The 21233-nt window shown below is 34.9% G+C and overlaps 2 protein-coding genes across 2 annotated transcripts; both read right to left on the reverse strand.

Moving 5' to 3' along the window:
- Positions 1 to 3932: 3932 nt before the first annotated feature.
- On the reverse strand, positions 3933 to 5585 carry LOC118059897 (probable membrane-associated kinase regulator 4). Its single transcript, XM_035072895.2, has one exon. It carries the CDS (start codon positions 5298 to 5300, stop codon positions 4197 to 4199), a length of 1104 nt encoding a protein of 367 aa, XP_034928786.1. The 5' UTR covers positions 5301 to 5585; the 3' UTR covers positions 3933 to 4196.
- Positions 5586 to 8856: 3271 nt separating this feature from the next.
- On the reverse strand, positions 8857 to 17421 carry LOC118059899 (uncharacterized). The gene is made up of 18 exons (XM_035072896.2): positions 17087 to 17421; positions 16719 to 16946; positions 16527 to 16622; positions 16072 to 16124; positions 15662 to 15758; positions 15262 to 15335; positions 14466 to 14583; positions 13802 to 13912; positions 12802 to 12878; positions 12288 to 12354; positions 11424 to 11489; positions 11089 to 11196; positions 10837 to 10967; positions 10616 to 10682; positions 10402 to 10469; positions 10228 to 10321; positions 9567 to 9637; positions 8857 to 9455 (listed from the first exon to the last, which is right to left on the reverse strand). Exons 1-18 carry the CDS (start codon positions 17234 to 17236, stop codon positions 9080 to 9082), a joined length of 2052 nt encoding a protein of 683 aa, XP_034928787.1. The 5' UTR covers positions 17237 to 17421; the 3' UTR covers positions 8857 to 9079.
- Between the last annotated feature and the right edge of the window lie 3812 nt (positions 17422 to 21233).

Raw genomic sequence — 21233 nt, forward strand, 5'->3', positions numbered from 1 at the left:
ATATTAAAATATTTTTTTTTTATTTTTAATATCAGCACATTATAATTATAAAAAAAATATTTTAAAAAATCAACTTAATATTTTTTTAAATCAAGCATACTCTTCAAAGTTTAAGATAATTCTTAGTTTTTTCAAAAGAAAAGGCCCCATCCTCTATCTGTTGGGCCTATTAGCAGTAGCAATTGAGGAATCGCTCTTTAGATTTAGGGAGACTTTTGGGCAATTTGCTCCATCGACTCTTGAGGCTTGAGCCCATTAAAGTTAGAGAGAATTTCAGTTCTCTCGAAACAAAGCCCACATAGACGGACATCTAAAAATAAATAAAACGGCGCGTTCAAAGTGGATTACGATTTATGATTGCGAGTGCACTTCTCAGATTGACGAAATTGCCCTTTGAAATCATTCAAATTGGGAATTCATTTTTGTGTAGGATGAGCATTATTATTCATGCGTGTATTTTAGTTTTGCGTCAGTCTTTGATATGATTTATTTATTTTTTGTTTTTTATAATGATCAACGATCATCATGCAAGAAATCAAGTAGTTAAACTTGTAATAAATTAAATGCTGCTGCATCATTTCTATAGTGATCAACGATCATCGATCAGATATCTTACTCACGCCTTAGTTAGATTGCAGTCTAAACACACTTCTTGATTTGTTTTCAGCAAGTAGTGGATCTTCACTTTAATGCTTGCTGATATGCTACATTGCATGAGTGCAACGTGGTGGTTCTTGTTGTCAGCCTTTTTCTGATCATTTTAATCTGCTTTTTTCCTGCTTTATGGTCCAGGAGATTGCTTCTAGCCTCTATTGACTCTGAAGGTGGCCATTAAGAATCCATAGTTGATGGTGCTCCCTTCCCAGTTGAGTTGCTGATCCTCTGAACATCTTCAAGATTATATTGTGGATTCTTCCCTTCCCCATATCTTCCATTCATATTTTCTTCCCCGTGCGTGACATTCTCTCGTTCAAGAGTCTCTAAAGGTGTAGTGTGATGGCAAATAGTTTGAAATCTGGATAGCAAGGTCTTCAAATTAAAAGTCCAAGGCGTGTACCTTTTCTAAAAACCTGAACAACCAAGGGTTTTATTTTCTCATCTAGACCCATAAAGTAAGTTTAATAGGAGGTGGGTTTTCCCGAATAAAAAATAAAAATAAAAAAATCTCTCGTTCAAGAGTGAGGGACGATTATTGAAACTGCTCAGCACTGAGCAAAACTAAAGCCCTTGCGCTTCCTGTTTCGAGGCTGCTGGATGTGAAGAGTGCTTGATCAGTGAACTTACGAGGAGGGAATTTCCCTGTATTCTATGATCACTATTAGCATCAGACTAGGTTCAAATACAATCCTTTTCCGTTGCGTTGATGTATTTCAAGATGTTGCCATTATAAACACCCCTACGGAGTAAAGTTTCTAGTTGCAGTCTGCTACTAAACGTAAGCGTGCTCTTGCGTTGCTCTGAGGTTATATATATAATCTTCAAGAACAATGGCAAAAGGCCATTCTAACTGTGCTGCTATATCATGTCTTCTTTCACTAAAAACAATGCAAACATTTCCCACTGTTGATTCTCGATTTCACACTTTCAGAATCTGTATCAGGTTTCACCAGAAAGCTTGTACTTTAACCCTGAATCATGAACCCTATTCCGAAAGTGAGGCACGCAATTATGACATAGTGCGATAGAAAGATCGAGTGCATGCATTCACATCGGATGATCGCCTACAAGTCCTTGATTTATAATTTCTGATCAAACAAACAGGCATGCATGTGAACCGGCAGAGGTTAGTTTATTGCATATTTATTGGGGCAATAGAAAAATATTTAGCAACAATAGAGCAACTTATTTAAGTGGTTTCCAGCAGGTATGTAAGGCAGCCAACCTTTAACTTTCCTCGAAGAAAAACCTGAACTAGCCTTTCCAAAGCCTTCTATGGCTCTAATAGCGCCAAAATCCTGGCTGACATGTTCACTTAGCTTAAGGTCAAGCACACCCACTAAAAAAAAAAAATAGAAGAAAGGAAACGAGCCACCTGAAGATTTCCTCTTTCTCGTATGGTTATAATATTTCTTTCCTCAACTTATTAATCAGTAGGTATGACATAAGAACATGTATAGGCATTATTTTAAATAACGGTTGTTATATAACGAAGTCATCGATCATTATACGGACCATTCCTCTACCGATGTATTCTTACATCTTATAATTCCGACATATCACTTAACCACGTTCATTTTCGACGCACGAGCGTTTTATCAGGGAGCTATTATATATTTGATGTCTTATAATAGAAAAAATAATTATAAACAAAATATAAATATAAATATAAAATAAATTTATCTTGATTCAATTTTAATGTAGATTTTTATACTTTTAAAATAGAATTAATCATATGTTTAATTTATTTTTATTTTTATGTCTTTTTAACACTTTTATGTCTTGACACAATAACCAAACATTACTTAATAAATAATTTATAAAATTATTTTTTTACTAAATTTTGTAGTTATGCAGCCATGGTATATTGTTTATATGACTTTTACCTACTTAGAAGTTTTATTATTGTATATATTTGGCAAAACTATTAGAAAGCTATGTATTATAAAAGTTTGTTAGAAATTGCTAATGAATTCGACCGCCACCGTTATAAAAGTGTTACTGTTAGAAATTGCTAATGACTTCTAGCTGCAGCACCGTTTGTTTCAATTTTTTTAATTTTTGAATAGTTGATGTTAAAAATTAATTTTAAAAAATAAAAAAATATTATTTTGATATAATTTTAAATAAAAAAATATTTTAAAAATTCACTTTTACCGTGACAAACATTATCGAAATCCGTGAGACACGGATGCAATCCCGATCACACCCCCTATATAAAACTGCGTGTACAGGGACTGGCTACGATATCTTTTTCTACAACTAGTTAAACTTTTATGTATTTTGCTGGAAGAAACAACGACTTTTTTTCCCATCAGGAATCGCTTTTCCTAGTTTACATTTTAAATGCAGGTAGGTGTCTCTTAGTTGCTGCTAAGAGGCAGACAGATGGGGTTTTATATCCAAATCATGATTTAGATCTGTCACCCTATCATTGGCTTGGACACAATGATGTTTTATCTTCGCCTGGTCTGCATCAGCTTCCATCTTTCTGTGCTTTATTGTTTTCAAATGAATGCTTACAGAGCTGCTGACAAGTGAGACTCCTCTATACAAGCAAGGTCAAATTATTAGAGAAACTTGAGATGGTGAGAAGATCAATTCTCTTTTCTTTCTCATGTTGAAACTTAATGAAACAAAGGTGAATGGCTGAATACATTAATCTTCAAGAACCATGTTGAAAACCATGTCGACAATTTCCTGAATTGTTTCAGGACAGAGATTTTGTTCACGGAACATTGTCATGTGATGATTTTTTACCTTTTCCATCGTGTCGGACTGCAATCTGTTTGTTTCTGCTAGATATTTGTGATATCCTTTCTCCTCCCTCTGTACTGAATTATTAAACAGATTAAATATGTCGCCTAGATAGTTAAAATCTGGCCCACATCATTCTTAGGTTGGCTAAGAGCCAAGTAATTAAAGCCTAAACTTGGAAAATATCCTTATAATTGAAATCAGAAGTCTCAAGTTCTATTGAACTCCCCTTGAAACGGGAAACCTCTGGCAATGCTCTTTGAAACAGTTTGATACTTTATAGGAAGGGAATATAAGCTTTATAAGATAAAACGATGTCTTTGATTTCTGCCTTGTTTTAATCTTTGGCATTTGCCTGGAAGCTGAATATTGCATTTCTGTTACTGATGTCTTAATTTCCCAAGGTTGAGTTTAGTTGGCTAATTGAAACTGTTAAAGCATATGAATTGCAACAAAAGTACTGCATATTTGAACATGTAAGATTGCAAGTTCCTGGAGTGCTTCTTGAATATCTCTGGTGAGTAAAAAGCTTTGGCATTCTTTTGATAAGTATCATATTCCTTAGCACAGCACTCGTTACAATATTTATCGGTGATCATTAAACCTTGGCTTCAAGGAAGAAAGCATTTATTAGACATTTTCATAAGCTACCGCAGGATGATCTGTTCTAGCAGTTAAAACACAGGCTAGACATATGATCGATGTGAAAAAACCAGAGAAAGGAAAGCATTGGATACAAAGTTATAATTTACGCTCTCTTTCTTTTTCTTTAAAGGTAAAGATCAGCCTCTGCAAAGAACTGGTCTTTCTTGTTCGTCACATATGGAAATCCTGGAAGCTGATAATGAGAATAAATTGGCTTCATTTACAGTCTTCCTCGAATGGAGCAGCTGCTGAGACTGTTTGCAATGTGCAATTGCTCCTTGGATTGGGTTCTCAATCTCATATTTTGCACTGCTGCTTCTCTTTAGAAAAGGCAACCGGTGAGCCCCGTTTGAACTAGTCGAGCTTGAAGACGATGATGACGAGTCAGATGATGATGAAGATGATAGAGACTTGTTTTTTGGATACCTTTTGATGGTCATGGAGAATGATCTCCTGTGGAGGCGACCACTGCCGTCCTCAGTGATTTTTTGTTTGTTCTGCATTGCAGTAGTTGACGTTTGGTATTTATCCTTCTGGATTTGTCCAAAAGGCGTCTTCTTTGACGGCCTCTCATATTTGTTCAAAGATTCTTTGGCTTTTGAAACTGTCACTTCATCTGCAACTTTTGTAGCCACTGTACATGAATCATCTGAGCAACTAGACTTACCAAACAAAGACTTGAAGTAAGCCCGGGATGCCTTCAGTTTTGAACCAAGCGAGGACTGTTTGATCAGCTTAAGCTTCTTGGTCCAAGACTTCTTTGGGTTTTCATCCATGAAACCACCGATTTCACTCGAATACTCAAAGAAATACTCCTCTGGATTTAATTCTCTACTGACACAACAAGACTCGGAAGGTGAAATATTGCAGGATTCAAATGGAGTACTGGTTGAAGTCGGTGTCGTGGCAGTTGTCATTAGTGGGGTGCTAAAGCATTCTTCAAATGTATCTTTTCTATGATCATATTCAGAGCTGGATTTTTCTAGGATTTTTTCAACCATTTGTAAACGTGGAGGAAGGTGAAGGGGAAGGAGCTTGCCTTTGTAGAAGAGCTCATCAGCCGGAGAAGTTGTGGTGTCCTTTTCTAGTGGAACTGTGGACATTTGGAACTCGAACTCTATTGGGAATGGAGGGGAGCTTATGGAGTGGGAGGGGAAGTTGGAGCATGAGCTTACTTCCAGATCAATGTAGCCATCATCATCATCATCATAGTCGTATGATATGAGGTCGTTCATGGCCATTTCTAGCAACTTGAAGATCTTTTCAAGGTAATCCTCAGGGTTGTATGTTTGTGTCTGTGGAGTGACTTGTGAGGAGCTGAGTATGGTGAGGGGGGGGATGAAGGGAAGTGCACCATTTAAAAGAGCGAGATGATGATGCTCAAGTCATGAAAAGTTCTGCAGTACTGTAGACAATCGCCAGAATTTCGTATGCTTCCAAATATAAAATCCAAAATATAATGGAAGGTCCTCTAATGGTCCAGCACCGAACCATTTCTCTATTTCTTTTTCCTTGAATTTATATATTCTGTGGCTCATTAATTCACTTTGCTCTTCATTATATTATATTAAGTAGGAGGTCTTGTCTCCTCTTCATTTTCCTTTAATAAAGTTGATTTTAGGAAGAGAATAATGGAGCTCGTTACCTCAAGAATTGGTCAAATCTTGGTATATTGTTTGACAAAATTCTTGAGAAATATAATTTTAACGAGAACCTCAATAATAATTCATGAGACAATCTGAAATGTTGTAACTCCCACCTAGTTTATAAATGGTAACTCTTACTTCTCTACCTTTTTAACAATCTATCCTTAATTTGCTGAAATCCCAATTTAATTATGAAATTCAAAGGATATTGATTAACATTTCAAGGCTATTTTACCAATTTTTTTTAATTAGAAAAACGAAGTTTAGGCTCGAGCCCTAAAGCATTACTACTCTGGTGATGACTCAGGTTCCTTGCAGGGCACGGTAGTGGATATCTTGAACATCATCTAGACAGTGTTATATTTTTAATATTGCTGTAATTATTTTTTAAAGTTTTTTTTTATTTGAAAATATATTAAATTAATATTTTTTATTTTTTAAAATTTATTTTTAATATCACCTCATTAAAATAATTAAAAAAACATCAAAGAAATAATTTAAAACAAAAAAAAAAATTTATTTTAAAAAAAAATACAGCCTAAACTAAACAGAATATAGACTTATTTTTTGGGGCCGAGCTAATTTTAGTGATCCTACGCAACTGAGGGGTATTGAGCAATAAGATTATCTGAGCCCCACCTGTAATTATGTTTTAAATTTTATAAAATATAAAATAATATGTTTTTTTGAGACATATTATTTATTTTATATATACAAATTCATTTCACAATAACACAGCAGTAATTTTAACTAAACACATATATATGTTTTTTAACCTTGTATTTTTGAAAATCTTAACTAAAAAGTATTTTATTTTATACCGCAGCTGTGAAAGCTAGCGGAAACACACGCTTTAATCTTCTTCCTTTCCTTTTTCTTTTGATAATAATGATTAACAAGGCTGCTGATTCAATTAGAGAATCAGATTAGTATAATCACAGGAGCAAAAACAAATGGTGGAAAGCAGATGGAAGTGAATAAAATAGTAGGCATGCCCATGTGTGGGGAGTCGAGGGAGGTATGGCTCTTTCTACTTTGTTAGAGAATTGATTACTCTTAACTTGAGGGCTTGCTGATGGAGATTATTATATCAGATAGTTCTGCTGCTATCTTCTGCTACACTCACCAAGCTCCTTTCGACCAAATTCGAATTCAAAAGCCGCCCATGTCTTATTATGCACTCGCGTCGTTTAATTAATTAATAATTCATCGGTTTCTCTTCCTTTCCTGTGCCCCATAACCATCCAAAAAAACTTGTAAAAAAATCCGTTCTTGAGTAATATAATACTTAGAGCTAAGGAATCACTTTATACTTTACCTGGTTTTACTACTTTTACTGGATTCCTGGGTTTGTCTTTTCCCTTTGTTTCTTACTGGAAAATCTTCTTGTATAATGGATTGGTATGTGTGCATCTTTTCTTTTCTTTTCATAATCCTTATAGCCATCAGTCAATAATCCCTAGTTTCTCTTTTCTTTTCTTGAGAATTACTCCCTAGTTTCTTCCGTTACATTTGAATTAATGACACGGGAATAGAAGATTTCAAGAGAAATGATTCGTTGACCTCACCAAGAAAACAACAAATGATCCGACAGTTGATGGTGGAGAGAGGGGGGTTATGGATGGATTGCCTGCAAAGCTCGAGACTTTTTTTTTGGCTTTTCCTTTCATCACACACCGCACAATCAAGATATTTATTTTTTTATTTATTTTCATCATGTGGTAATGAATTAATTAGGAGGAGATAATATTCTTGATTTTAATTTTATTATTTACATTTTCCAACTCATATGTAAATCTAATCTGAGTTGACAAGTTTTCTCTTGTGATTTGGATCTTGAATCGCGTATGTATAAATTTTGTTCAAAGTATATCCATGATATTAAAAAAAAAATACTACTACTTAGAAGATCGAAGGGGCATCGTCACTTACTTCAAGAACTCGAAAAAAAAAAAACCTTGCTATATATATATAGCTGTTATGTTTTGAAACAAGCACAAAAAAACACATCTAACTACTAGATATCTTAGAGGTTGTTTCCAGTCTTTTTAGCAATGTTCAAGGTATCATCACGTGTATTGTCATGAGGAAGCTGTTGGCCTCTGCAAATCCAACCATAACGCTGGCCTACAAGGTTGAATTGGAATAATGGATACACGAGTCATTTGAAGAATAATGGATAGGCCCTCCTACATTTCGACTCAAATCGATTTAATTTCTGCAACAAAATAACTGGCAGTGCTGATAAGTTAGGAACTCAGCTTGTCCTCCCAGGGAGAGATAAGAAATGTTAGGTGGGAACATATCTGTTGACACCAAGCCAAATAATGCTGATTTTAACATGGCCAAGGAATACTGATGGCTGCTCTTTGTACGGATGGCATCGGAACTCCCCTCCCTCCCCCTCTCCGGTAAATATCACATCGCTGTTCATGGTCATTTTCTCTTGAATAATGAGCTTGGATTCTGCAGGGACACCAAAAAAGTACGGGCAAAGGAGAGCCATAGATGTATCCATCTAAATGACCCACCACCCAGAAAATCAGGATGCCAAGTTTCTTTCATTGGTTCGACAATTGAAATGTAGAACCACTCTGTTTTCGATTAAATGGGTTCCATTTGCTGGGAATCCCACCGGCACAAACCAAAGTAGAAATTGCAACAGCTACTAAACAGTTGCTAGCCAACCCTTCTGGTAGTCGTTTTAGTGACTGCCTTTTTAAGAGATCTTTAGGTGGAGGGAGGGGCTAGCGATCCACTAGCTTCTGTACTCGTGTGTTGAGAGCATAGGAGGCCTTGCGCAATGATGGTGCTCTCCAAAGATCAAACAAATTCCGACTACAGATATGGAAACCTTTTGACAATACATGCAACAATCCTTTCAATTTTCCATAAATTCGCATCAGGAAAGATAGCAAAGCCCCCACATTCTCTGGTTTTGTCGCAACATCCCTTTGCAAGTATGAAGGGTCACCTTTAAGATCAAATGATCATCCCAAACGTCGGAGAACACAGATGGAAATCACAACTGGAATGGGTTCTGCAAGAGGACAACGTAACTAGTGCACGACATGGTGGAGCCCTTCACCACTTCGCATGAGCGTGCACCTCCAGGACAGGTGAATATTGTTGGTCCGCAAGAGATTCAAACTTTAACATGCAAACAAATACTTCCATTAATTTGTTTCATCAGTTGCATTTTACAACGTGGACAATTTACAGAAGAATGAACAAATCGAAACTTTATCCAATGGAAGAAACAAGTTACACCGAAAAGCTTATGATCTAAAATTCAGCTTTTGGGGATATAGATGCATGCATTCACAGGCTTGCATGATTTAAATTTCAATACAAGGATCGCCATTTTCAGACGGCTAGCTGTTTGTTGCTGTATCACCGGATCTCAATTCCCTTTCAAGCTCATCAAACTCCCAGTCACCGATCTCCTCGGTTGAGTAGTCCCGAGCATCTTTCCCAAACTCTGACTCTAACTTTGCAAGTTCTGCTGCAGGGTCGAGCACCTCATCTGCCTCTACTGCAGGTGCTTTGGGATGCTCATCTATATTGGATTTAAGAGTAGTCGCATTCTGTGTTGAGATGTGGGATGGGCTTCCCAATGGCTTCTCAGATGTAGAATCAGCCTTCGGGGTCGGAATCTCCAATTCTAGATTTGGTCTCTCAATGGACTCGAATTCCACTCTCAACTTTTCAATATCATCAAATAGCTCTTTAACCGTAGTATCATCCTTCCTGGATAGAGCAGGCCAGGTATGACATTTTTCAGGCGAATGATATGTTTTTCATCAAATAGTAACATGTAAATAACTGATGAAGAATTCAAGGAAAGGACCAGAATCCCACCTAGAACTTTCCCCTTTCTGAGCATAAAACTGCTCTCTCATGTTGTCCACTACACTGAAGGTCGTTATAATCTGGACAAGACAGCCAAACTAACATATCAATCTATGTCTGTGATGCTTTTGCCAGCTATGTACATGCAGGGAACACAACGAGGCATGATTTTTTAAGTTACACAAATTGTTCGGCACATAAAATAAAAGGGAGAAATTCAATTCCAAAAAATTAAGGAGAAAAAACTAGAAAGAGGAAAAACTTTGGAAAATAAAAAGAAAGAAACTTGAAACTAGTAAGACAAGAAGTTATGGAACCAAAATATTCCTCAAGGCAGTTTACTGCATTAGAGTTTCTGCTTGACGCTTTCTGAAAGAGAGATTTTTACAAGAGGTTACGTTGATAGCACAATATAAACAGTAAATGTGGATGACCAATAGAGTCTACTTGTAAACTATACACATAAGCCAGCAAGAATTATTTATGCAACCCACCTCAATCACAACACTTCATCCAAAAGCTGGCAGATTAATAAAGGTTACTGTTAAAATAGCCCCATGTTTAAGGAATCGTCTAACAAAAGGGGATCTTAACAGCAAGATAGCATTTTATATACGGTAAAGTAAAATACTATGAATAAATCAGTCACGTCAACAGCAAGGAAACATACCTTTGCTTCATAATCCAAATATTCCTCCTCAAGATTTTTCCTTGGGTTTAATTCTTTAGAATCTTCATTATCTGCACTAGATGCCATCTCCAACCTGTATTATGAAAAATAAATGAGCAAATGGGATAAAGAAAGAAACAATAAGCAACCTATTGGTGCAGCAAATTACATTACCCTCCACTTAAATTCTTTAGGTTTTCCACAAATTTCTCTATGCGGCTGATAGAAGGCTCCAACTCTTTCTGCATAGAACATACAAGTTACATCAGAACACAGAAGAACGGTAGTAATGCAAGCACATGTGAGAGCAGGCGTGAGAGAAAAGAGCGAGTCACAGCCATAAGTTCAGTTTGTGGATAAACATTCTTCAAAAAGAATATCAATTTACCTTGTACTCAGAGAGAAGATGAATAGCCAACTTCACAAAATAGTCCTCGTGTCTCTCCAGCTCATCACTTGAAAGGGAAATAAGCAACGAGTAGCAATGATGTAAGTGATATGTGAGATGATAGGGAATGCACTTTTCAATAGTGGAAAGTACAAAACCAACACACAGAAAACTACTAGCCATGGAAATAGGACATATGCAAGCCATAATGATATACATACTTGAGCTGCTTCTCCTTAGCTTCAGTGTGAGATTGCTGGAGAAGCCAAGTATCTTCCAGAAAATTGAGCCAAGTGCTGAGAACAGCTGCTTCTACCTTGCATGCAGCAATTGTTTTTGACACCTCATCTTCCTATATAACTCATGGAAAAAGATGCATCACATGGCTGAATAATGAGTACCAAAGACCTTAAATTAAACAATTATATTTGCACCTAATCAGGTAGAAAGAAACCAGACGAGAAAATCCAAACCTTTGTTTTCAAATGCTCAACTATCTGATTGTTAGCTTCATCAAACTGGTCCCTCTCTTCCCTGGCATCATGAAGGCGCGCATTTGCAACAGCTAAGGAGGCATTGACCTATATGGTGTGGACCAGTCTTTAAATGTTTGTGATCAATAAAGGATAAATGAACAGGGAACTAGAAAAGAAGGCATGAACTAAAAAGATATTGATGGTCAGTTGTCAATATACCCTCATACTTCCAGCTTGAAAATCCAAACTTAATTTCAAAATTATGACAATGCACCCTTTGAACAAAGCAAAACGGGGGGAGAGAGAGAGAGAGAGAGAGAGAGAGGTAAAACCATTTTCAATTCAGCTTCAAGTTTGTCCCTTTGTTTTTCAAGTGCTGATACCTCAGCTACTATTTCCTGGAAAGAAATCAAAGCAAGGAAGTCACAATAGCCCTCAAATCAAGTACATTAGCTACATGTTTGTAGCATGCATAGCATCCTATTTTCTACAATGCATAACCAAAGGTTAAGAAAAACACAGACCATGGATAAATATATATACCCACTATGACAGTAAGTTTTGCATAGTATTTGCTTTAGTTGAGAGCTATTAACTGATATGTAACCATGCAATGCTAAAAACAATATGAACTAAAGAAGAAGAACTCTTGATAAGCCAATTAAACTGAGCAGTCAATTAAGAAACAGACAATCCTAAAAGGAAAATTTCCAAATACAGAGTGAATAAAAATCCACATGACCATGCAGACCATCACAGCATAAGATACCGCTATCAAAAGAAGGTTTTCTACAGCTAGTTATATGAGCATACAAATGTTTATAGTATTATAGCAAACAACAAATTATTAAAGTGCTTTTAAAGATAATTCATGGTATGATCAGTGTTGTCAGGAGGCACTCCAGGCGAGGCGAGGCCACAGCACCTTTATTAGCCTCAGGCTATGAATTTCAATGAAGTGCTGCCTAGGCGAGCGCCTCGTGAGTGGGTGCCAGGTGTTAAAGTGAGCACCTGATTGAAATACTTCTTTTTATGTTGGATTTTTCTTCTTTTTTCTTTATCTTGCTTATGTTTTGACCTATTTGTCCATTTTTTAATTTCCAACAAGAATGGAAAGGATAACACTGCTTTCCCTTTATTTTGAGATCTAAAAATAACTGTGCAGAACAAAGGCATTGGTATTGAAGACACATTACCTTCTCCTTTTCATTTGCTTCATCAGCTTTGACAACACGAACTTTCAGCGCCTCTTCTTTTTGCAATCTGTGAATTGTGGGGATGGGGTAAGGATTATAAATTCTAAAAGTAATGACAGATTCAATGATACCTACATTCAAATACTGCAAGTCTATGAAGTGACTACCAAGAGGATCCCTAGTGTATGTCTTGTTTCTTGGTGGCTAAGGTTTCACAGTTCAAAAATCATCTTTACTTTTTACCAGAGAACTTCCCAAGCACAGAAAAGACAACATATTTTAAGTGAATCAAGGTAACAGTTTCAGTACGTTTTCCAAAGATATAATCATAACTTGAGCAAGAATAATGACTTCTCAGCAGCTTGAGGAGAAGAGTGAAGTTCAGCCATCTCAACAGAATTTGTGAAGAAATTTAGTATGCAGTGAGATGGAATGCAACGAGTCTAGAAATTGTAAGAGTACAAGGGCCCAGCCATTTTGTCTGCATAAATAATACTTCAGATTGACTTTATACCTGTGATCTGTGATGCGCTTTTCACCTTTTGATGTAGAGCTAGCAAGAGATTCTGATAAGACCTTCAACTTGTCAACCTGCTCATATAAGCAAACAATTGTTGGTGACAGCTGGCACAGCTTTTAAGAGAATTTTTCAGACTAATATGATAAACAGAGATAAAGAGTTGGTAGTTGGCACCCAAAAAAGACGAAAGAAAAAAAACACCTGTCATCACTAATGACACAATAGAAGTTAAGAAAATAGAAAGGGAGAAATATATTTGTATCAAAATCAAAACTAACAAATTCACAAATTATAGATACAAGGCCTGGAATGCAAGTCCTGGGTAGAATTATGTTAATCCAGTGTATGATGTGTGACGAGTAGATAGGTGTCATTTTAGTCGGTCCAAAAGGAAATGATTACAGGAATGAGAAGTGTAGATATGCTCATTATTAACAGCAAGTGGCCTATCGTTTTATCAAAGACTACTCCAAATCAACATTTTGCTATTGTCATCAGCATCCTTAGTTTTGCAATTGAGATGCTTGAATTACCGCCATTTCTCTTTTCTTCTTTTACTCTCTTTTGATAGGCAACCATGAAACCTATGTGATGCTACAGGTACCTACCCCTTATAATTGCATATACTGTTAGTATTATTATTGCTCTTTTTGCTTCCCAAAGTTTCTTATGCATAAAAATTTAAGCCTGTGAATATGTCTTTCACATCCCATATAGGAAATTATCTCCCTCCCCCAGACACTCACTTATAAAATATTCTACCTGTCTGTTGTTTAGAAAACTGAAGCATACCAGCTCCAGCAGTGGATATCCATGCTAAAATGGACACTAGTCTCTATGTTGCATATGATAGCATAAAGACAACATGACCGAGAAACTTGGAGGGAAAACATGAGATATCTAATAGATAATAAAAGCTGGAAAAAACAATCATGAAGCTAGGATTTCAGAAAAAGCATTCAGGACAAAACCCAACAGCATGAGTGTGGCATACCTTTTGAGCATGAATGTCAGGAGAGTCTCCCAAGTTCAAAGTTTTCTTTTTCAACAGAAGCCCTTCCAATCTGGAACAAATTCGAATTTGTGCAAGAGCTTCTTTCAGTGCCTACATAAACAGGAGTCAGATCTTTAGTTTACAGCTTTCTATGCAACAATTGGTATGAAACCATTTAATGCTTGCAGAACCATATACAAATACCACCAAATGTCCAACAAGATTTTAAAGACAGTGAGCAGCAAAAAGGAAATCATAAAGGCAGCGATTTTTTAGTTCAAGGATTTCTAGGTAACTTATGTTTTATGGTAGACACTACTACGATTAATTATAGAGATTGTGTTGTTCAATTTTTTAGGAGTAAGAGATGGAAACCCGAGCAATCTTTTCCATAATGTCTTATTGCACAATTCACGCCTTTCCGGAAGAACCTCGACAACATGGTATGTGCATTGATAATGTACATCACAAATTGCACTGTTTTGAGTCTCTTTTTGTATTTCAGAGAAAAATCTAGAGTAGATTTGTACTGAACTAGGCATTAACATTGAATGTATCAAAAAGGAATCAAATAGGCACAAACCGGTCTCCTTGCATAAGATCAACGTTCATATTCCCATCATAGAAGAGTGATAAGATGAGATTGTCACATGCTGAAGCTCACCTCTATAGTTGCTTTGGCCTTTTCATCGAACACCTTTTCCTGATCTTCACTTGATGGCTTCTGGGAATGCATAATTCCATCAAGTTTGTTCCTCAGAACCTTAGCTTCAGCATCTATTCTGTTGACATGAAAGATCAAAAAGGCAAAGTAGAACTAATGAACAATCAGTCAACATCATAGCTTCATTTCATATGAATATCCATATCAGGTATAGTGCCTTATGTATCAATATAGTGAAAAGTTGGCATAATGTATTACACAGGTGACAGCAAGATAAGCCCTTACTGAAGAACGAGTTCTGGTACAAGTTTACAAACTAATAATCAGGTTCCTAGTCATTAAAACTTGGGACTCCCAACATAGAGGTCTCATTGTCAAACTTGTGGACTGTGGATCAGAATGCAGGGAAAGGAGAGGTTGACAAGTCTACTAACTAAATTACTCCTCCACCAGTAAGCATGCAAAATTAATAAAAAGGGGGGGGGTGACCAGCATTATACAGTATTTGTGGTTCTGAAGGTAGTGAATTGAAACCTTGTATGCATGTCAAAAGAGCCAGTTTATACATCTAGATGGAAAATTGTCAACTAAGTTTAAAGAGGTTCGAACTCAGTTGAAGAAGTTTTGTTCTAAATGCAAATTCCATCATCCTCCACAAATATACACATGGAACATAAGTAGAAGTTGCAGAAAAGCTGTAGTTGGCAGTCCAAACCAAAATGCACAAAACAAGGACAAGAAAATAAAGCATGAAGAAACTAAATAGAAAAAGAAATAAGAACTTCTTGATGATAACCTTGCAAGATGGACGTTGATTTTCAACCCTGTAATGGCATTTTGAGCAAACTGAAGCAATTCTTCCTGCTTCACCTGGAACCAGAAAGGGAAAAAAATTGCCAACCAAGAAATTTTCATATTGAAACTAAAATATGGAATAGAAATTTCAAGCATGTATGCTGGATGCAGCTACAACAGTCAAAGCAATTCCTCCTACTCACCTAATTATGTATTTTATACCAGACAACTTCCAAGATATGGAAAAATTGCCTTTTTTCTTTTTCAAAAATCATTATTTAACAATAAGAAAGTCACTTCAATACTATAAGTTTAAACATGATTTTGCATGCCCAGACATGGTTGTTTTGCACAGCAATTTGCCTAAATTAGAATTCAATCTGTATTCTTCATGTCTTTACCAGCACTTCATCTTGGTAGCTTGCAAAAGCAGAAGCCAGATCCTGTATACTGCTCACAATTGCATTATGAACTTCTTGTCCTCCAGTTAGACAGAGCCTGCAAGTAACCAGATTATTAAAAGGGATTCGGGCAGAATTCAGGCTCGTCCCAAGTATTGATAGCGAGCATTATACTCTACCATTTACTAAATATCCAAAACAATGCAGAAGAACCCCGAAACAAAATGGGTGTATTTCCTTGCCACATTAAAGCTGAAGTAATAAAAATTCCATGAAGCCAAGAGCACTATATTTAGCTTGCATTGCCTTTAATAAGAAGAATTTTAGATTGGTCCCAGAGAGCCCCTAAAATATATGTGTGCTGGCATTTCAGACCTACATTTATGCGTTGAGCAGTCTAGCATACTCACCTAAACACCTCCAGTAGCAAGGAAATTTCTTCCTCATTTGGTGCTTCAAGAATCTGAATGAGAAGAAAATGATAATCTGAAGTTAAACTCCACAATCAGAAAGTACGAGAAAGAAAACATGAAAGTCTATCCAACTTGGCATATTTTAAAACTCGTTTACTAATTTCCTCAACTGTGTTCTAATTTGTGAAAAAATCTTAATTGTAATCATGACATTATTGCCAATACTTGCTTGCAGCTGTGCCTTTAGTAAAAAAAAGTACAGTCCTGAGAGCATTCACCAAGAACTACTTTTGCAAAGCATAACCATCAACATCAACATTTACTACTCCGTAGGGGTAAGTTATGAAAGGAGGATACTGGTATCTCTATGTTTATCTTCCTCCACTGATTTCCAGTACTGACTACCTGTCTAAGCATGTCTATGCAGCTGGACTGAAATAACTTTACTGTACCATGGACGTTGTTATTCCTTCTAGAGCTTGACTTTGGAGAAAAACATCCCAGAAAGTCAATGGTTCACCCCCGACATCAGAATCATAATACAGAACCTATCCATCAAACAAAAAATTAGACAAACAAGATCAAGAAGCCGGAACTTTTAGTAGTTCAGTTGTTTCAATCCACGCAAATATTTAACAGCTCACCATGGGCAGTGTGCGATTCCTTGGACTTCCCTTTGATTCATCAGGGCCAACATTTTGATCGACGGATGTCTGTTTATCTTCAGACAAACCTCCTGATGGCTTATTGAATTGTTTAAGCACAACCAACCATCTTCTGAGCAACAAAACCCTCTCCAGGCCGCGACAGGAGATTGCAACCTCCTCTAATCTCTTAGCAGTTTGCTTAGCACTTTTATAATTCCTATTCCCCTGGAGGCAAAAACGAAAAACGGAACGACTAGAATAATTAAATGATATAGAAACTAAATGAAATTTTAAATAAAATCAAGTGTTTCCAATCAGATCAAAAACCCTAATTGCAACTAAAAGTCAAAGTTAAGAGGGATTACTATACGATCTTGCAAGATTTTGGCTCCTTCAGAGACGGCTTGACCGGCTTGGTGAACAACGGAGTCGGCGTAGTTTTTGACGGCTCGAGTCAGGTTGTTTTTGTTCCCTGCTTCCACTGCCTTGCTCACAGCAGATCTCAACCACGACATTTTCTCTTTCTTTCTTTCAATTTTCGAACGAAAAAAACACAAGAAATGTTTCCGAAGGAAAAAAAAAAAAAGGAGTGGTTAAAAGGAAGATTAATAAGAGTGTAGCGTTGTTAGAGGAGGAGTGAAGATGGTTGAAACTGATTTTGCTGATGGTGTGTACTGTTGTGGGTTTTTGGGGTTGAGGAATATGAGACGAGATTTGGCCGTTTGTCAAGCGTCTGAAAGTTACGTTGAAGTGACGTCGTGCTGAGTGGTTTCTTAAATGGGGACCCACATCGACCTACCGGTCTATTTGCATGCTTGCTTGTATTTATTAATTGACAAATAGACATCATTCGTGTAAGATTTTTGGATAAACTTCTTTTTTTTCTACTTAATATCTTCAACCCAACTTATATATCAACAAAAAAACAATTAACAATTTTGAAAACATCTCTATTTTATATTAGATAATTATGATTTTAAGTATATTATTCTTGTTCAAACTTTAAATATTTATAAAAAAAATCTTTGTGGATGCTTTCAAGATTTATTATGCTTGATATGTAACTTTAAAAGTATTTGAAAATATGAAACAACTCATGTTTTTTAAAATATTTAAATTTTTTTATATATTTTAAATTGTTTTGGCGTGCAGATTTTAAAAATAATTTTTTAAAAAATAAAAAAATTAAATATAAAAAATATTTTAAAAAATAATTATAAACATAGTTGCATACAGGCTATAATTGTAAGAATTTCTCTTACTTTTCTTTTAGTGAATGCATAAATTAATGTATAAATGACTCGGTTAAAACTAAACTAAAAAACCTTTATATTTAGAGATTGTTTGGTAGTGAGTTTAAACCTGTGTTTATCGAAATTTTGATTTTTTTTTGTTAAAATTGAGTTCGGTTTATACTTTTTTTAATCGTTTTGATGTGTTGATGTTAAAAATAATTTTTTAAAAAAAAAAAAAAAAAAATTATTAGCATGTATTTCAGCACGAAAAACTATTCAAAAAGCAACCACCACCACACTGTCAAACACACTCTTAACCTTTTAAAAAAAAACATAAACATGTATAATGAGCTTGTAGACGCAGTCAACACAAATTGCAGTTCTCCTATGCGCTTTTGTTTGGCCATTCTCATAAATTTTACGAGGAGCTCTTTATTTTTATCGGTGGTTTTCAAAATTTGAAAAAAAACATAAATTTCCACGGTTTAGTTTTTGGTTTAAAACAATAAAATTAAATATTTTTTTAACATGAAAAAAAATAAAAACTTAGTTTTCATACTTGTAATTTTAATACAAATTGTAAATAACAATTTTCATTATCATTATCATCATCATCTAATTAGTTTGGTATTGTAATAAGTTATGCTTTTCAAATTGTTTTTTACATAAAAAATACTAAATTAATATTTATTCTAGATATTTTTAATATTTTTAATCTGTTAAATTCAATTTTTAAATATATATATATATATAATAATTTTATTATATTTTCAATTTAAAATAATTTACATTGTAATGTCAAACACGTCACGCGGGAGTTGAACAAAGCTGTGTTCGAATTTAAAATCCTCGAAAACCAGGTCGAGTGGGGCTACATGTGACGTGATTAAAAGAATTGGACCCGGGCTTGGCTATATGGTCTAGAAACCGAGAAAGGGTTGGATAAGGTCCGAACCTTGAGGTTTGGATTGATTAGAATCCATGATGGTTTGGTAGTCGAAAAAATATAAACATGCAAAGGAAAAGAAACAAACTTTGTATTCACAAAAGTCTCGATGTTTTTTTAATCAAAAGGGTTTTTCAGCTAAAGAGCACTTTCAAAAAGATTTAAAGCTCTAGTATTAATATTATTCTCATTAAACAAAAAGGTTGTATTAAGAATACATTCATGTAGAACTTTGACAACTAGGATTCGAGATATTTAGAAATAAAATTGATAGGTTAGATAATTATTTGGTTTTTTAGTTAAACTAATCTTATTCATTTTTTATAATTAATATATTTAGTGACTTGATATGAAAAACTCAAATAGTTAATAATTTGTAGCATGTAATATTCAATAAATTAGGTGATTGATAATTGATACCTATAAAAAATCTCATTTGATGAATGTAGAGACTCTTTAATGATAGAATTAATAATTTTATAAAAAAGAGAAAATACAAAGATTTTACGAAGAGAGACACTTCTGAAAATATATATGCAATAGAGAATGAAAATATTATGAACCTTGACTAGAAAAATCTATGAGGTAATTATAGTTTATGAATCTTATTATTTTTATAAAGAGAAAGAATTATAGTATAATTTTATTTCTGTGATATTTTGAATTATATTCTACTTAATATAATACGTATTAGATCAATATAAAATATCGAGAAACCTATGTATGGTCCTAGAAAAATCTTTAGCAAGGGTTGGGCTCGAGCCTATTAAAGGTAAAAAATGTACACATGCGTGCTATCTAGATCCAAAAATGTTAGCCTGTGACACACTCCAAGGCTTAAGCTCACGAGGTGCTGGGCATGTAACGCCCACACTCATTGCATGCCTTGCATATACTTAGGCTTCTTGCTCAAGCCCATGCCCTGTGGATAGTTGAGCTCGGATAGCAGCATGTACATATACTTCTTGTGTACTGGGATCGGGTTACCATACCCGAGTCTATTATTCTTGGGTCTCTACTATATTTTGAGCTCCGGATACCATGTTTGAACTTTGAATCTATTCTGGAAGAATTTTTTGGATCAATTTTGATGGTTTTTTAGATCTACAAGAAAGCAACACCTCGATCACAAACTCTGTGGGTTGGTACCAGTTCGACCACGGTTGAAGATGGGAATTTACAAACTGAAGCAATTCTTCCCGCTTCACCTGAAACCAGAAAGGGAAAAAAAATTGCCAAACAAGAAATTTTCACATTGAAGCTAGATATATGGAACAGAAATTTCAAGCATGTATGCTGGATGCAGCTACAACGGTCAAAGCAATTCCTCCTGCGCTCCTAAATAGTAAATATGTATTTTATACCAGACAACTTCCAAGATACGGAAAAATAGCCTTTGTTTTTTTTCTTTCAAAATTCATTATTTAACACTAAGTGACTAGTTTATTTTTTGAACTCCATTATATTTTGGGTTTGAAATACTAAATCCGAGCCTAATAAATATTTTTATTAGATTTATTTTAAAGTTTTTTTTATTCATTTTATTTAGATCCTCTTTGTTTTCATCGACTATCCATGTGCAAGTGAGGGCAGCTATAATGTTAAAAGCCGAATTACCCATAACCAAAGCCTACCCTCCTCCCACTGCATGGCCAAAAAAACAAGATATAACAGCATGTAACCTCCACACAACAACTTATGCACAAATAACTAGTTTCGGTAACCACGTATTAAATTAAAATTTGAACTAGCACATTCCATACAGAATTTCACTAGATTCGTGTCTCATATAGCTAGATATATTGTTTTTTTTTTCCATCATTGGTTTAAATGATAAATGAAGTTTGTTCTCCAGATTATTATCCTAGATTGAATTTGATAAAGAAAACCTATTTTTTTTTATAAAAAAAAAAATGAATATCATATCAATGGTTTTTGCAAAACTTATTTGAATGGATGTAGTAACCTTATAATAAAATCATAGTTATTAAATCTGAACCGACTCGACAGGTCGACCCGAGATCTAGTTCAGGTAAGATAAAAAAACCGAGATGAATAAAAACTCAGTATATCAGGGGACCCGATAAAACCGGTTGAGACCTTATTTTTTCAAATGTATTTTTTTTTCACAGCTAAAAACTCCTCTTTTTTTATTTATATATATATATATATATATATATATATATATATATATATTAGTCGGTTATAAACTTTTTTTCAAAGTTTATTATATAAATACTATAAGAATGTTTTTATTTTTTTAATATAAGATTTAAAACTCTTTAGTAATAAAAAAAATATGTTTTTTAAATATAAAATAAAAAATATTTT

The sequence above is a fragment of the Populus alba genome, chromosome 10 (assembly GCF_005239225.2).
Source record: "Populus alba chromosome 10, ASM523922v2, whole genome shotgun sequence".
Classification (NCBI taxonomy): domain Eukaryota; kingdom Viridiplantae; phylum Streptophyta; class Magnoliopsida; order Malpighiales; family Salicaceae; genus Populus; species Populus alba.

Bases quoted from the DNA above. Each gene is read 5' to 3' on its own strand.
- LOC118059897 (XM_035072895.2), bottom strand. From the start codon at position 5,300: ATGGCCATGAACGACCTCATATCATACGACTATGATGATGATGATGAT.
- LOC118059899 (XM_035072896.2), bottom strand. From the start codon at position 17,236: ATGTCGTGGTTGAGATCTGCTGTGAGCAAGGCAGTGGAAGCAGGGAAC. The intron at 16,623-16,718 runs GTGAGCTGTTAA...TTTGATGGATAG, and splicing joins GGAATCGCACACTGCCCATG to GTTCTGTATTATGATTCTGA. The intron at 9,638-10,227 runs GTATGTTTCCTT...TGTCTTGTCCAG, and splicing joins ATTTGGATTATGAAGCAAAG to ATTATAACGACCTTCAGTGT.